Source organism: Callorhinus ursinus, unplaced genomic scaffold (genome assembly GCF_003265705.2).
Source record: "Callorhinus ursinus isolate GAN/ISIS: 27379988/994484 unplaced genomic scaffold, GSC_fseal_2.0 scaffold21, whole genome shotgun sequence".
Lineage (NCBI taxonomy): Eukaryota > Metazoa > Chordata > Mammalia > Carnivora > Otariidae > Callorhinus > Callorhinus ursinus.
In genome coordinates, this window is record NW_027397083.1 from 25,351,232 (window position 1) to 25,368,908 (window position 17,677).

The window sequence follows — 17,677 nt, forward strand, 5'->3', positions numbered from 1 at the left end:
TTTTTATTATCCTGTTCTCCTTATTCTAGATATGCTTCATCTTGCAAATATTGCCTCTAAATATGATTATTAATTGAGAACTGAATATTTATAAATTACTTGACCTGGATATGGCACTTTATTATATCCCTGATTGTATTGCCTATTTTTATAGCACCATACTTAAGTTTCAAATTAATGTCCTCTAGTCACAGACAGGTTTGAGCCCACTTTTGCACTTTCAACATTTTCAAACATACCTCAAATGGAATGGATTAATTTTGCACACAGACTGACTCTTTCTAGGCTATTTTTCTGAAATCCGTTTTGTCACATAAATCAGAAGTCAAGTTATCCTAACTTCTTACTCTACCTAATTCCTAAAGTGCTCTTTTCTTATTCTACATTTCTCAGATAGCTAGGTTATAAGTAACAGACATACTTAAAGTAGGTTAAAAAATACCACGCATCTCATGTAGACAGTTCTTAAGTATCTACACACAAATCTGTAGAACTAATGAGTTTGGAAAGGTTCCAGAATACTAAATATATGAAAATGTCATTTCTATTTCTATATGCAAGTAATAAATAATCTTAAAATTAAGCTATGGTGAGCGCTGCGAATTGTGCCAGACTGTTGAATCACAGATCTGTACCTCTGAAACAAATAATACATTATATGTTAAAAAAAAAAAAAAAAAGATAGCAAGAGGGGAAGAATGAAGGGGGGGAGATCGGAGGGGGAGACGAACCATGAGAGATGATGGACTCTGAGAAACAAACTGAGGGTTCTAGAGGGGAGGGGGGTGGGGGGATGGGTTAGCCTGGTGATGGGTATTAAAGAGGGCACGTTCTGCATGGAGCACTGGGTGTTATACGCAAACAATGAATCATGGAACACTACATCAAAAACTAATGATGTAATGTATGGTGATTAACATAACATAATTAAAAACAAAACAAAATAATTTCAATGATAGTATCACATAGTATAAAATACTTAGGGAAAAGGAAGTGAAAGATCTGAACTAAAACCTACAAAGCACAGTTGAGAAGTTAAAAAAAAATCTAAATGGTTGGGACCATTGCATGTTTATGGCAAAAGGTATTTTGCAAATGTGATTCAGCTAATGCCCTTAAAATGGGGGAGATTATATTGTATTTTCTAGGTGGACCCCATCTAATCACATGGATCCTTAAAAGCAGAAAATCTTTCCAACCTGTGGTTCCAAAGAGATGTGAATAAAGAAGTATCATTGAGATACTGTATTGCTGGCTTTGAAGATAGAGGAAGGACATGAGCCAAGGAAATCAGGCAGCCTCTAGAAAGCAAAAAAAGCAAAGAAACGGATTCTCTCCTAGGCTCCTCAGAAGAGATCATAGCCCGGCTGACATCTTGATTTTAGCCCAGTGAAACCATCTCAAATTTCTCACCTATGAATCGATAACAATAAATTTGTGTTGTTTAAGCCACTAAGTTTCTGGTAATTTGGTACATTAGCATAGAAAACACAATAGATGAAGGGATTAATATTTTTGTTAACCTATACATTTTTTTAAAGATTTTGTTTATTTGAGAGAGAGAATGAGAGCGAGAGAGTACATGAGAGGGAGGAAGGTCAGAGGGAGAAGCAGACTCCCTGCTGAGCAGGGAGTCCGATGCGGGACTCGATCCTGGGACTCCAGGATCATGACCTGAGCCGAAGGCAGTCGCTTAACCAACTGAGCCACCCAGGCGCCCATAACCTATACATTTTTAAACTAAATTAATGACATTTAATTATTAAAGACATAGATATGTTTATGGAAAAATGTAAGCACAGGAGAAAGCTTTGATGAAAACATTGCGGATACAGAGAAATTCAATGCTAATATTAATTTAACATAAAAATTAAACCACTCAATGTATTTTAAAAGATATTACAGTTATTAATGTTCCAAGGTGATTTTATTTCTGACAAAACTTTAAATTTTTTCCCCAGAATGATTCTCACCACTTCCAGCACCACCAAATTATACAATGCCTGTTGTTTAAAAACTTCACAAATAACAGGTTGTGTGTACTTTGACTAAATCAGTTCAGTGACAAACTGAGATACTTCCTCCCCGACTTTCTGGAGCCAGAAAGGTGGATTTTTGGTTGTTGTTAAAAAATAAGGAAATGACAAATTAACTCTGCCTCTATTTATGATACCCAGGCTAGCACTTGAGGGATTTACCTATGATAATATCTAGATTTTCTGTTGAGGTGAACAAACCATGCCATCACCCAGCTGCCCAAAGTGAAGAAGCACTAGCTAACCCTAATTTGACCCTTCCTAGAACTCTCAGGGAAAGTCGCCATTTGAAGATGATCTTTATCTGAGAATGAAGCATTGATATAGAGACAGATAATATTTTTTAATTTATCTTTTTAATTCTTGAATCAGTGAGGACAATAGTTTGCTGTTTATGGGTACAAAATAGCCCTGTCCTAGGTATACAAGGGTATATATGTAAGTCTGTAACATCATCGGCTACAGTGAATTTACTTTACTAGACAGCATAGCAAAGTAGGATTAACTAAAGATATATTTTCATATGAAAATGCTTTAAAATAACATGAAGTCAATGAACATTTGACTGTACAATTTCCTCTGTCAAAATATAAATGTATGTCAGCTTATGTGTGTGAATTATACTAAGTCAGTCTCAACACAGCCATGTGCTAAGGAATGTGTGAAACACTTCATGAGCAATTCTCTAAGGGGTGTACTGAAAACTTCCAAAAGTACCCCAGATATTTGGTCATAGATAAAGAATAAACTTTAAGGCAATCTTCCAAGCGAATGTAAACTTTTCTGAAGTGGCCTTTCCAGTAAAGTATTACTGTTGTGAACGCTCTATACTTATTTATGGTGCTGTTGAATATTTTTTAGTAGCACATTATCACACTAATTGTCACTTTTTTAAATAATTAGCTTAAAAATCCTGCAATTATAAAAGTGTCTGGGGTGCTTTTTGTAGACATAAGGCAGGCACTTCCTGTTGACTGATGTAGAAATCCTAAATATTTTCTTCTAAGAGCAGTTTTTATCTCTAGCTAGAATTGTATTTCTAATAACGTACTAAATACTGTGTTCACATATTGAGAAATAACAATTTGCCTACACTTTTTCTAATTTAGATCTGAGTTTAGAATTTCTTTTAATTGGTCATTTTCTACAGAAGCATCAAAATAAATAGTGCTACTCTCTGAACGCTTTTCAATGATAACGACATTTTTCTGTCTGTTAACACCTTTTTCCAAAGTAATTTTCAGAGCATGTGAACTAAACTGGCTACACTGGAGAAGTGGGTACAGGCCATTATGAAAGTCCCCTTGTAGCGACCAACTACTTTCATTTAATCTCCTTCTTAGCCTTATAATTGGCAGAGACCACCAGGTAATTATCCGGATTCATGTCCTTAAGGGTTGGAGATTTGCTCTGGATGGGGGATGTTTTGCCATCCACACGGGAGATCTGGAGCATCCGGCAGGGGTCGTGTTTCAACAAATACCCTGCAAACGTTTCCCATCCTCCTCCCACACGGACCATGACATGTTTGTTATGCAGCATCTGAAATGAAAGAAGAGCAAAAGGATTACATTCTGCGAATTCTTACAGTATCTCAAATCAACCTTCATTTCTAGCCCTGTTACTGTTTTTTGTCTGTTTTTTCATGCCCCATTGTTTTCCTACTTGGTGCACAGTGTCTGAGTTAGCATATAGTTTGTGAAAGAAGCTTTGTCTCTGCCATGCAAGTGGATCACGGGTACACATCCCCAGGATTCAGCCTCACCCTGCTATTGGAATCCGGATCTATGTATAATCCCTTGTTTGGTTGAATGTGTCTGGAAGCTTCTCTCTGATGTTCCGTTAAGGCCTCATCACTGCCCCCATTTTCTGCCCACTGCCTCAGACAAGTGTTCCATTATTCACACCAAGTTATTCCCCTCTGAACCAGGACTCAAAAGACCATGGAAATGTCTGCCATTGAATATAATGTGAATAATCACACAAATACTCAATACGAAATAGAATGGAAATGCACTCAAAAAAACTGAAGTCTTCCCCAGTCACTGAGCCCTTCAAGGCCAGATGTTGTTGAATGTCCAAACGTTTATGTTTCCCTTTACTCTTATTTTTTTCTAATTAAGAAAGTAACTTACCTTCAGGCCTATGGGCCATGTAGAGTTCCAGATTAACAAGGCTACAGATTTAAAAAGTGAAGAATATATGGTTCTTTTTACCTAGTAAAAACATGTCAGAGCTGTAGAGGTTTGGCATGGAGAGCCAAAGAATTTGATCTTGGCTTTTTTCAAATATCAGAAAATGTAAGGTTAAGGGGAGATGCTGCTCCATCATCAAAGACCCTGCCGACTCTCTTCCCTGCCCACAATATTATGAATCCACATTGGCACTGTAATCTTGGGAAGGACATACAGTGGTGTGAGGGGATTTGGGGAGTCATTTTCACCAAATCTATTTGAATTTCTCTTGCTGTGTCATTTTAAGATCTGGAGGTTTGTTTTTTGTTTTGCTTTGTTTTGAATTATGTTATGTTCATCATCATACATTACATCATTAGTTTTTGATGTAGTGTTCCATGATTCATTGTTTGCGCATAACACCCATGGAGATTTTTTTTTTTTTTTTTTACTCCCATCGAGTGGAAGATGATTTGTGCTTACTGCTTTCATTTACCTGTTGAGAACCTGTTGGAAATTCTGGACTTTTTTCGAATGCCTGTATCTACCAAATTTTGCATGTGTGTTTAGTGGTTTCACAGACTCCCAGAAATACATCCATGGACTCAAGTTAAATCCTGATGCATGTGGTTGATGTGAAGCAGTTTCAGATGTTGTGCAAAGTAACAAAAATGTGCTGGACATCAATAAAAACCAAGACTCGTGAAGAAATTGAAGTTAAATTTTACTGGTTATTCTCATTTCAAGAATAAAAATTATAATTAGAAAGAATTAGAATAGAAAGGACCTTCAGAAACATCTAACCAGAAGTTTTTAGGCTGATTTTGGCCTCAGAATCTACTCAAACAAAATCTCAGCAGGAACCCCTGTCATAAAGCAGGCAAAAGGAGTCAGGATTCAGCTGTAACTATTTTGCCTCCCCTGGTTCTGCCAACAGTACCGTGATCTTGTTTTTCAGATGAAGATCCCGAGGCCCAGATCTTTGGTGTGATTTGCTGAAACTAGTACCCAGATTTCCTGACTCCAGTCTAATACTTGTCCCACAACAGTTCTTTGTAAAGCAAAATCCATCAAGGCTTTTGATAATTTGACCTATTTCCATCCCCACAAGCTCCTGTGTGTGCCTCTACGGCTTGCTTCTAAAACTTGAAGTTACTGGGACAAAAATTGCAAAGGCTGGCATCCAAACAGTACTCTGACCCTTTCTCCCTCTGTTCTAGAAAACAGCTTTGCCTCTTGTTGATGTTCTGGCACGTCCTAGCTCTGTAAGTTACATTTAAGAGTTGCCTCTAAACATCCTAGCTATGAATGCCTGGCAGAGTGCCCAAATTCACTTGGCTATGAGCAGGCTATTTCAACCAGAAGGAACCACCAGTCAGTACAGTTTTTAGACAATTCGTTAACTCTGGAAAACAGTGGAAGAAATGTTTTTCTGCCTGGCATATACAATCATTCAGGTACAAACTCTTCCTGCAGATTCTTTAATGAATCCACGCATGGGAAGTGGATCCAGCATGAAACAGAGTTATGCTGAATGCGAATAACATGGGAAATTAAATTTCTGCCCACCTTCTCTTCCATATCCTTTCAATAGTGAATCAGCAACCTATAATTTGCTAAGAAGGTCAGTGGTCAAACTGAACAACAGTTTCAAGCATGGGATTAAGATTTCGTGGCCATAAGCATTTACATCCTTGATTGTAGAGATTTAAATTCCATGCCTTATCTTAGTATGTGCTAAGTCTCAAGAAAAAAAAAAATAGTAACACCCATCCCCATCTCCATAAACTAAACCCCTACTGTTGAACCTAAAAGAAAATTAACCTGCTATAAATCACACTACTCTCAACTCTACCCTCTCTCCCCCCACAGTGCTTGCCTACAAAACCCCAGCCTTGGATTAAGTGTATAATCTTCTAAATCACAGTAGAGAAGCTGAGCTCCCACTGGAAGAATTCTTTTCATCTCAGGGATTAGTGACATTAGGCCAATTGCCCTAATGGATCAATTATGATCCTTTTGGTTTTGGTCAGTTCCATTTCCTGCTTCTCCCTATTCTCGAACCCACTACTCATCTCTGTCCTCCTCATTCGGCTGTTGGCTTCATCATCATCAAGCATGGCTTTCTCTCTCAGCATCTCCACTGGCTAATTTACTCCAATCTATATTTATCCGTTTCTCCAGTTTCCTCATCACAGAAAGAAGTCCTTCATCCAAAGTCAACTCCTCCCCATACGTCCTCATTCCCATTACCATCATGCAGAAGTTCCTGCATCAAACACCACATCTCTCTTCTCTCTCTCTGCAACTTATCGTACATTAGTTCTTATCTTTCAGGGGATAAACATACCCAAGCCTCTCTCACTCTTGTCCAAAGCAAAACTCTGCTCCTTCCATCCCAGGCTTCTTTGTTCTCACACCTTTTCCTTACATCTGAGCTTTCTGGTAAGCTTACACGTGATGTCTTCGCTTCCAACTTTCTATTCGCTGTCCAGCCCACTACACATTGCTTCTGCCCCCACCTGTTAACTGACTACACATTGAAGGGAATCAGATGGCTTCTGGAATTGTCAAATGCAGTGGAGGGTCCTTAATCCTTGTCTTTCTTGATCACTCAAGTAAGGCATCTGACAGTCCTGACCACTCCTTCCGTGAGACTCCCCACTCCTTTTTTCCCTCCGACAAGACTCTCTCCTGGACTTCCTCCTACTTCTCTCCTGTACTTCCTCTGCCTCTTTCATAGGCTCTGTTTCTTCTGCCTACTTTTAAGCTTTGCTGTTGCAAATGATTCTGAAGGATTCTGTCCTTTCTCCACTGCTTTTCTCACTCTGACCACTGCTGTATCTGGAACCCAGCAGCTTTCTCTACTATCTGCTTTAGTCTCTCAAATTCTAGTTCTGGCCCTTGCCTCTTCCCTGAGCTTCCAAATGCAAGGGCAGAACCAGTCTACCACCTTCCCCCTTCAACTAGAAGTCTCCACAGGCCTTTCCTAAAAGAGTCCGTAGGATCAACATTCTCTGTAACTAGTCAGATACCAAAAACATTCATTTCTCCCTGGAATGATTCTCAGGGTCTATGTTATTGTTGCTGCCATTCATTTCAGCACCTCAACTTCTTCCGTGGGCCACTGTAAGGATCTCACTGCCTCTAGCCTGTCTGAGTCTGATCCATTTAGCAAATCCATTCCCACCAAAGGGAATTCCATAAATGCCTGTTTGATTGTCTCCTGCCTAAATGCCTTCACTAGCTCCCTCTCCTCTATAGGCTAATATTCACTTCCCTTTATTTGCATACATTATTCACCAAGACCACTCCTGCCAGCCTCACCCGCCCTTCCTTGAGCTCTGGGACCCATGAATTATTTTAGTTCTATGTTCCCAGATAACACAGCCTTTCTTTCATGCTTTTGCATGTTTGCCCCTAAATATAGAGTGTATTTTCTGCTTTGCCCTCCCTACTTACCAGGACCACAAACATTAATTCAAACATCACCTCTGCCTGAAAAATTCTCCATGATCACCTTCCTTACCAGATAAGTGAATGCTTCCTCACTGTATGCTGTTTAGATTACACGTGATTTCATTGTTTCACTCAGTCTACTGTAATTGCCAATTTACCTGCCTGCCTCTTTTAATAACATGTGAGCTCTCTGAAGAGAGTGATGATAGATTTCTCCTTTCTTAAATCTCCCATATGCGAGCTCAGAGCAGTATCAATAATATAATCGTATTAATACTCTTTCTCGTGTATATTTCCACAGGCTCTACCTAACTTTGCTTAACTGATGATGTCATTTTCAGCATTACTCCATTTTATAGATGGGAAAACTGATGCTTTTAGAAGAACTGATGCCCTTAAGCAACCTGTGGCACAAATCAATGGAAGAACTGAACAAGAATCATTTTTTTCCCATTAGGCCACACCCACTGATTCTGTAAAACTCTTAGACTTGGATTTTCATATCTGCTTAGTTGCTTACTAGTGAAATTTAGCACAGGCAAGGGAAACTATCAATGTCAGAAACAGTAATAAGCAGCTTAAGCAAATTAAATGCCCATGTAAAATGATTTATGGTGCTATGTTCTAATAAACCCCATATACACATCGAATTTCATTTCAGAAGATTATCTTGTAGTGGTCCCAATTACTTCAGAAATAAACATATGTCAAGTGCAGGTAATAGAACAGAATATATTTATAGCCAGATAGCTGTCAGTCTAAGGACTAGGCTTTGATTCTCTGTTCAGTTACAGTGCCTTTATTTTTAATGCTTCACAATATTGAACAATTTTGTGTTCTCCATGCCAAAAGATAACTCATCTTGACTGGTAGCATCCATGCGCATGGCAACTGATTATTTAGTATTGGTTTTTTGTGCTGTTGTTTGGTGCATTTCTTCTCAAGCAAAGAAAAATAAGTTAGAATTGCTACAAGTCTTCTCCAAGACTGCATGTTGTAAAGTGGTAGTGTTTGCACTTTAGGCCTATCCTTTCTGTTGCTAGTTTTTACAACGGGCCTCATTCCTCACTGTGCCTTTGATCCTACCAAAAGGAAGAAGATTCATTACTGATTTAGCAACATCTCTCAATGCTGAAAGGAAAAAAACAAAACAAAACAATAACAAAAGTCTGTCTCCACGTTTCTCCTAATGGCCTTGATGAAGTTTAAGCAGATCTGGGCTGTTGCAGACACTGCAAATATTTTCTTTCTTGGTGACTATGAGTGGTATATGTTCCTTGCCCAAGAAGAGAACCAGTATGCCTCAAAGTTATGTTTTTGTTTTTTAATAATTTCTTTCAGTAATGGGGAAAAAAAATCTCATTCTTATCAAGGGCATTTGCTTTATGCCTTGTCCTATTCTGATGCAATTATGTGTTGTTTTCCAAGGAGGCCTCTTTGTATGTGTCAGCAACAGGGAACCCTTTTTCCTTAGATGATATAGAGTCATAATATTAGAGCACCTACTAGGTGCCTGGTAACCTACAGATATGCCTTATTAAAATAAAGAGAGTAAAAACTACACTGAGGCCATTGGCAATTCTCTCATTTCACAGGTGTATGAACAGAAGAAAGGGGCACACAGGGGTCTCCCCAGAGCCACACTAGAAATCACATCTCCTTTATTCCCCACCTAGTACAGGGCCTTACAATTAAAGAGTTGTACTCTTCCAGAAATTATTATTCTAAAAAAGAATCCAATATTTAAAGATGAGTGAATCACTTAATATATTGACCCAGCAGGTGTTAATAACATGTCCGGTAAGTCCTAACTCTGTTTTACTGGATACAATGCACGTTTTGTTAGGTTACAGTGTGCAATCTAAAGCCTGCTTTCTTAGCACCACCTTTCAATCTTATTTTCCTAACATTATAAGGTAAAAAATTATCTCATAACCAACCAGCTCTGTAGCTCATCCAGATACTTAATTCAAAGGGGAAAAAATGGAAAGGAAATAAGCTAATTCTCCCATATCAAGTTAGAACACAACGGAAAGTTTTAAAGTTGTAGAAATGATTCACCAACAGCTCCCTACGAATGCTGGGGTCACTGTGGTATCAGGGGTCCAGAGCTCTGGCTCTTACAATATAATAGGATTTCAGAAAGGAGATTTTTTTCCCTTAATTTTGTAGCTTGGAGAAACAGACTGGAATCACATTATGTGTTGGTATTAAGGAGCTTAAAGCAAGGACAGTATGAATTTTTCTTCTTCTTGGGAACATTAGTCTTTAGAAACAGAAATACATCAGCTCACTTTTTGTTGACAAGGCACAGCTGAAATCCATGTAAATCACACAAAATCATATGTTTTACTCAATGAAAAAAAAGGGTCACCTAAGAGAGCCAAAAAAATATTATGGGTATATTGGTGATGTATTTATTTTTAAGATGATCAAACTATCTACAGCTATATTATACAAGCAATAAACAAAAATAGCATCAACAAAAATAAACAAGTAAAAGAAATGTCTTTGGGTAAACCTAATTTATATGCTTCATATTCATATTTGGTAGCATTATCTTATCAATTCCCCAGTACAGATATGCATGAATATTTGCATCTGTCCTAAATCATAATTCCTACGAAAAGTTTTAGGTGCCACCACTTTCTAAGCAAAACACTGATAAATCTCTTTCATTCAGATTTGAATCTTGTGTTTGTGACCTTGAAAACTGAGGGAAACAGGGGTATCTGTCAAATTGTCTGAAAACTGATGTCAGTAGCCCTTGAGGCTATGAAAGCTTCCCAGCAGGATGCCCTCTCATCTCTCACACTTTGCCACTGCCCCCTCTACTCCAGTGCCCTAGTGCTCTTTCTAAAAGGAAAAATCTGATCAGGCCACTGCCTTGCTTAAAAACCCCTGCATGGGTTTCCATTTTCTGTAGTGTTTCGTAGCCACTTTCAGCTCCAGCCCACCTGAGGAATATGACTCATCCTCATAAGAAGCCTGTGGCAAAGATTCTGGAAGAGCAGTGGTATGAACACACACGAGCGCGTATGTATGTGTGTAGGGAGAGGGCAGAGTCTGCTTCTCGAGGGTGGGTAGAAGCACACGTAATTTGAAGAACCAACTTGCTAGTGATTCTGGTACCCCCTCTCCTATCTCTGTCTGTCCTCTGCCAGCCATGAGAACAACTTGCCTGACACACAAAGCATTTCATGGTTCAGCTACTATTCCTTCCCCACCTTCTTCCTCACTATGCCTTAATGTTATCCAAGTTGTGCACTGCACAATGATGCAGCTATTGTGTGGCCCTACCTGTCAGTGCCCACGCCTACACTCCAAATTACCTAACCCACAAATATTCTGGACTCCTTGGAATCCCCTAAAAATTTCATGACTATCTACAGAGAAGGCAAAGAATTGTTCTGTATTCACCAGGTAAATTAAAGTGAGTCCCTTTCTTTGGCCATTCGACAAATATTTATTGAGTGCCAGGCAAGGTTATTCGTTAGTAAATTTCAGGCCCTTGGGGGCCTAGTATAGTTCCAAGTACACAATGGGCACTCAATAAATGCTCGTTTAAATGAATGAAGAAACAACGTTAACTCCTACTAATGCTCCACCCAGGCATCACTGCCTTTATGGAATATTTTTGTACTCTCCAACCTTTAGATTATTTTTGAGGGGACCTTGAGAGTTTCCTGCACAGACCTCTAGCAGAGTACCTATCATATTTTGTTGCCTTATTTTCTTGTCCGTCTTTCTCTAATTTCCTCTCACCACTTTAAAGGGTCACATTCTACTCAGCTTTGTATACCTGGCAAAAATTACAATGTGTGATATGTAGAAGACATTACTTATTTAAAGAAAAGAAAAAGGAAAAGATGAAATGATTTGTCTTTATGAGGGAGAGTCTGAAAAAACCAGGATGTGAATGAAAATCCCCACTGACCACTGCTTAGAGGATTCCTTTGAGATAAAGACGAATTTTGGGTCAAAAACCAAAGTAACAGGAATCATACAGGAGAGAGGGAGATTGACTTAAGAATCAGTAGAGCAATGAGCAGGAGAGACAGAAAGAAGAAGGGGGAAGGGAGGAGAGAAGAAGAAAATATCCCAAATGGATCCAGAATCAAGTATATTATTCTCTTCATTATCTCCCTTCACAGAATCTCATTACATCTGGAGTACAGTTTTTAGAATATACCATTCACTATAGTAGAAAATTACTTAATACAAATTTCACTCCCTCCAAATACACAACCTAACAGCAGAAGAAGGTAAATAATTAAGATTAGAGCAGAAATAAATGATACAGAAATAAAAAATACAGTAGAACAGATTAATGAAACTAGAAGCTGGTTCTTTGAAAGAATTAACAAAATTGATAAATCCTTAGCCAGACTTATCAAAAAGAAAAGAAAGGATCCAAATAAATAATATCACAAATGAAAAAGGAGAGATCAAAACCAATGCCACAGACATACAATTATAAGAGAATATTATGAACAATTATATGCCAACAAATTGGGCAATCTGGAAAATTCCAGAAACATATAAACTACCAAAACTGAAACAGGAAGAAATAGAAAATTTGAACAGACCCACAATCCTTTTTCTCTTTTAATGCTCAAGTGTCTTGGGTCCCTCAGCATAACCCTGGCTCTCATTAAGCCCCTCCCCATGTCACTGACCACAACGGCTCCTATTTGTGCCCAGTCTGTGAACTGCTCTCCACCACAGCCATCCTTTTAAGAGACAACTCTCTCTGACACTGACTGCCTTGAGGAGCAAGCCACCTAAATTTAAATCAGTGCAGGCTCCTGGAATATCATATGTTTCCTAATACCTCCTCGTCAACCCCATTCACTGTGTGTTTTTACAAGCCATCATAACTTGAGTGAAAATATTGTTTTTAGAACGCAGTCATCTGCTCTCCAGAGAAAGAGTGTTAAATTAATTTATAGGACAACAGACTCTGTCATCAACTGATATTATCCTGAAAAGGCATATGCTCAAAATTGGGCGACTGGGAATTCAGCTGGCTGCCTAAGGGACATGGACACATGGAGGAGTAAGATGGCAGCTGTTCAGTCGCTAGTCCGCCATGTTGAAAGCCTGCTCCCTGCACCTTCAAGGTAAGAGATAAGTCACCTGTTAACAGGGTGAGTGAGGCTCTGTTGGCCACAGATGCCGTGTGAATGCTTCTTTTTTTTTTTTTTCGTGTGAATGCTTCTTTGTCAAAGGTTGGAGATTCAGCTCAACCTCTCTAGCTGTTTGAAATTATAAATGGTTAAATACTACCCCAATAGACAAGCATATAGAATTATCACTTTGTTTGCCAAACACTTTTCACATTTGTTGTTTCACTTTTATCTTCCTAATAGTCCTTTCTGCCCTTTTCTTAGATGAAACTTCAGAGAGATGAGTAACAGTCAACAGAGCAGAAGCTGCCATTTGCTTTGACCTTACCAGACTGCCTAGACACAGTCACCGCTAACTATCTGGATAGCCCTAAGATATGATTTAATCTCTCTGTGCCTCACTTTCTCATCGGCAGAATGTTTATAACATAGAGTTTTTTGAACAAAGAATGTAAGGATGTAGTAGTATTGCCTGGCACATGATACCCAACAGTTGTCTGCCACTGTTGTTTTATTGTTGTTATTATTATTACAATAATATTGTTATTGTGATGATGATGGTAAGCTTCTTACAGATTTTATTTCAGTTAATTCTTGCAGCAACTCTAAGTGGATTGCACTGTTATCCACATTGACAGATGAGAAAATGGCAGCTCCAGAGAGGGGAAGTAAATTGCTCCAAGTCACATAGGTAGGAAGTGACAAAATTTAGATTTGACCTGAGTCTCTCCCACTTCAAAGATAATACTCATTATCACTTAATTATATACCCTAAAGGGACTTTGCCAGGGGTTATGGTTGTTTGATTTCTTATCTAGACTATCTCCATGGACAATGACTCTTTTTTCTAGGAATATGTGTTGTCATTTTATGGTGTCTCCACAGATGATCATATTGCTCAGCTCTAAATGTGCCCTGGACCCAGAAAAAAAGGGGTTTTAATATGTGCTTGAAAGAACTTACTTGAATTTGAACCTGATGTTTCACCCATACAGAAATGTTGAAATTAGGTACCCCCCGAGTGCTTGGCTGTGGGTCTCACACTCTAAAAGGAAACTGTAGAGGAGAGACCCCGGACAGTCTGCAAAGTACTTTCTCTTAGATTATTTCATTTTGTTATCCCACCTGCCCAGTCATTCAGCAGGCTAGTATTACTGTTGCCATTGTACAGATGGAGAAATTGAGGCTCAGAGAGGTTAAGTAGGTGGCTCACAGACAAGAACATAGCCTTGGTGTTTTGATTCCCAGTTTTGTGATTTGTTGTCTTCAGTAATAAAATCGTACATTAGGGAGAATGGAATCCTCAAACCCTCATGTGAAGGCTGAACTATTGCAGTGCCCTAAATGATGACAAACAATCCTCCAACATGAACAGAGCCTTGAGTCAGAAATCTGGCTATTGAGGCTGGCCAAAAAAAATTCCTAGCCTGCTTTTTCTTGGGAGAGGGGAAGGGAATAGTTCACTTCCCAGGCTCATTGTAGACAAACAACTCTCAGTAGCTTCTTTCTGGAAGCAAACATGAGAAGAGCAGCTTGCTGATGAATGTAATGATCAACTGGCAAAATGTTCCATTTGCATCTGCTTGGAAATATGTGTAGGAGCACTTAATGCCAACTGCCTCAGTTCTTATTGACTTGTTATGCAAGGTTTCCATTTTCCCAGATCTGCACCAAATGAAATTAAGAAGCCTTAGCTGCAGTCTAATTACCAATCTATGGCACCATTTCAGGCAGGAAAGGCAAATATGATAAATATTTCATAGAACACTCAGCAGAGTGAAAGCAATGAGGTGAACATACTGGTGGCTGCAAGAGGAGAGCTGACTAGAGGAAGGATTTGTAGTTGGTACAGCTCCATTGAAACTAGGCTTCATCCACCCCAAAGATGTAACAACTTCAGCAAAGGGAGCTGGGCTCCAAGGGGCAATTAAAACCCATTCCTTCCTCTCATCAAATGGAGTCACCTTTGTCTGACTCCATCTGAGCTCCCATTCTCTCATCTAAACACTGATACCAAACCCCTACAGCACAGAGAGAGCCAAAGGCTAACTTTTCATGACAATGATGCACATCAGTGGTTCCCAATCTGGTGTCCTCCAAGGTCCCAAAAGGCAACAACAGTGTCTGTAATGCAGACACTGGAAAAAATATTACTTTGCTACTGTTTTTAATGTATCTTTAGCATATGGGGAGATCCATCAAAATGGAAAACAAAGTATGAATAAATACAGTTAGATCTTTTATATTGATAAAATATTTGAAAACATGAGTCTCTTTCTTCTCAAAGTCCCATTCAAGTGAAAGGCCAGGAATAAAAATGTTCTAAAATCACAGGACAAAGGGAAATTGAGAGGAGATGATGGTAGATCAGAAAGGTCAACACAGTTTTAGAAGATGGAAAACAGAGGAATGAATTGTAACCAACTAAGGGTGGAGAGAGTTGAAACTCGAAGCCTGAAATGACAGCTTGTCAAAAAGAAGCAAGTCAGATCATGCCTTGAAATTATAAGAAATTCAGTTTTTAGAATCACCAGGTACTTCCATCAGGCGAGGAGAGATGTGCAGCTACAGAAAGGAGAATTTGTTGATAGTCTAAGGACTGGCTAGCCCCTCAGATTTCCTGCACCCCACCCCCCATTTGCTCTGCCTGTGGGTATCCCAGAGTACAAATGACTCTGTTATCCCAGCAGGACACCGAAGGTTTATCTTTGCAGGAATTGAATCAGAGATGCTCCAAACAAGGGGATGATACAGGAGCTGGATGGAGAGATACAGCAAAATACAGCAAAGTGTTCATTATAGAACCCAGATGGTAGTTCTGTGGGTATTCTCCATATGTTTGAAAATTTTCACAAGAAAATGTTAAAGGAAAAATTCATCCTGAATCCCATCTGTTCTCCCCATCTCCACTCTTATCTCCTTAGGTCCAAATTCCCTCCATTTTACCTGGATTACTGTAATAACCCTTCAACTGCTCCCCCCGGCCCTTAGTAAATTCTCAACAGAGAAACTAGAGGGATCTTGTTAAAACAGAAGTTACCTCATGCTACAACTCCGCTCAAAACCTTGTGTGACTCCCCATTTCATTAAGAGTCAACTACAGAGTCCCTTTTTATTGTTTATTATTATTATTAACATATAATGTATTATTTGTTTCAGGGGTACAGGTCTGTGATTCATCAGTCTTACACAACACACAGTGCTCACCATAGCACATACCCTCCCCAGTGTCCATCACCCAGCCTTCTAAAGGCCTTTACATTCCCGGATGATCTGGACTCCTGTTACCTCTCTGACTTCACGTTCTATCACAGAGCCTCTCCCATGTTCTGTTACAGCCATATTGGCCTCCTTGCTATTTCTCAGATACTCCAAAGCTACTTCAGTCATGCTCTTAACTTGGTGCTCCTCCCATTTAGAAGACATTTTGCCCCATAACTGCAAAGCTAACCCCTCACCTCCTTCATGCCTTTGACAATCTCTCACTTTCTCAAGGAGGCTACCCTAACCACACTTTTAAAATTGTAGTCTCTGCTTCTGGCACTCCCAACCTGCCGTACCCTGCCCTACTTTTCCTTTCCTACCTTAGCATGGATTTTATCAGTTTCTAGCAAATGTTTACATATTTATTATGTACCTTGTCTATACAATATAATCCCTCCAAATTAAGAGTGCCAGATTTATCACACAAAAATACAGGAAATCCAGTTAAATTTGAATGTCAGATGAACAACAAACATTCTCTTAGTTTGGGGCGCCTGGGTGGCTCAGTTGGTTAAGCGACTACCTTCCGCTCGGGTCGTGATCCTGGAGTCCTGGGATCAAGTCCCGCATCGGGCTCCTTGCTCAGCAGGGAGTCTGCTTCTCCCTCTGACCGTCTTCCCTCTCGTGCTCTCTATCTCTCATTCTCTCTCTCAAATAAATAAATAAAATCTTAAAACAACAACAACAACAACAACAACATTCTCTTAGTTTAAGTATGTCCCCTGCAATATTTGGAACATAACATATTAAAAAGTATTTGTTGTTTACCTGAAATTATATACATTATCTGTGTTCAGTCTGGCAACCCTACACCCTCTCTCCCCAACACACAAACACAGAGGAACAAAAAGGTCCTCAAGGAAGTCAGGGTTCATCTGTGTTTTTCTTTGATATATCTTTAGTTCTTCAACCAGTGCTTATTTCATAATATATGTTCAGTCAATATATGTTGAATGAATGATGATCACTCATTTTCTCAGGATGACCCCTAAGAAAACAAGGGAGTAATCCACAGAAGACATATGATCCAGGAAACAGGGGATCCAACATAAGAACAAGTTAGAGTCTCAGCTGACACTGTGAGGCCAACCTGGGGAAGGGGGAGACATGGAGGGACAGAAATGAAACCCCTAGATTAGCTGGTATACCTGCCTATGATGCCGTTGTGACAGGTTTTACAGTTCTCTAAGGGGATCTAGTAAGAGCTTCTTAGTCCTACTTAGGAAAAGAGAAACAGCTACAAAAAGGAAAAGTAATCATGGCATACTATAATATGTACATGACTGTTAGGAAGTAAACACTGAATACTGATTTGACCAACATTGGTATCACCAGCGATGCCGGGCAAACAAGAGGAAGGAAAGTCCACGTGTGTGGTGGGGTCAGGAAGGGGGGGTGGGGCCTGAGACCACTCCATCATCATCTTCCTACTCTTGTTACCTAATCTCAAATAAGATTTCTAACATTTTTAAAAAATATTCTTTTATTTATTTGACAGAGAGAGCAAGTAGAGGGAGAGGGAAAAGCAGGCTCCCCGCTGAGCAGGGACTCCAAAGAGGGGCTTGATTCCAGGAACTGGGATCATGACCTGAGCCGAAGGCAGACGCTTAACTGC

At 39.3% G+C, this 17,677-nt stretch overlaps 2 protein-coding genes across 4 annotated transcripts in view; one reads left to right on the top strand and one right to left on the bottom strand.

Annotated features, from left to right (window-relative positions):
• Positions 1–17,677, top strand: part of SVIP (small VCP interacting protein) — a 39,502-nt gene that overhangs the window by 10,129 nt on the left and 11,696 nt on the right. The window contains exon 4 of one of the 3 annotated variants that reach the window (XR_012381860.1): positions 12,622–12,792. The exons of the other annotated variants lie outside the window; for them this stretch is intronic. The gene's annotated coding sequence lies outside the window, so the exon portion shown is untranslated. The remainder of the gene's footprint in view (positions 1–12,621; positions 12,793–17,677) is intronic. 3 annotated transcript variants of the gene reach the window in all.
• Positions 804–17,677, bottom strand: part of GAS2 (growth arrest specific 2) — a 126,958-nt gene continuing 110,084 nt past the window's right edge. The window contains exon 8 of the mRNA XM_025879045.2: positions 804–3,578. Coding sequence (XP_025734830.1) covers positions 3,360–3,578 — 219 coding nt within the window. The 3' untranslated portion in view covers positions 804–3,359. The remainder of the gene's footprint in view (positions 3,579–17,677) is intronic.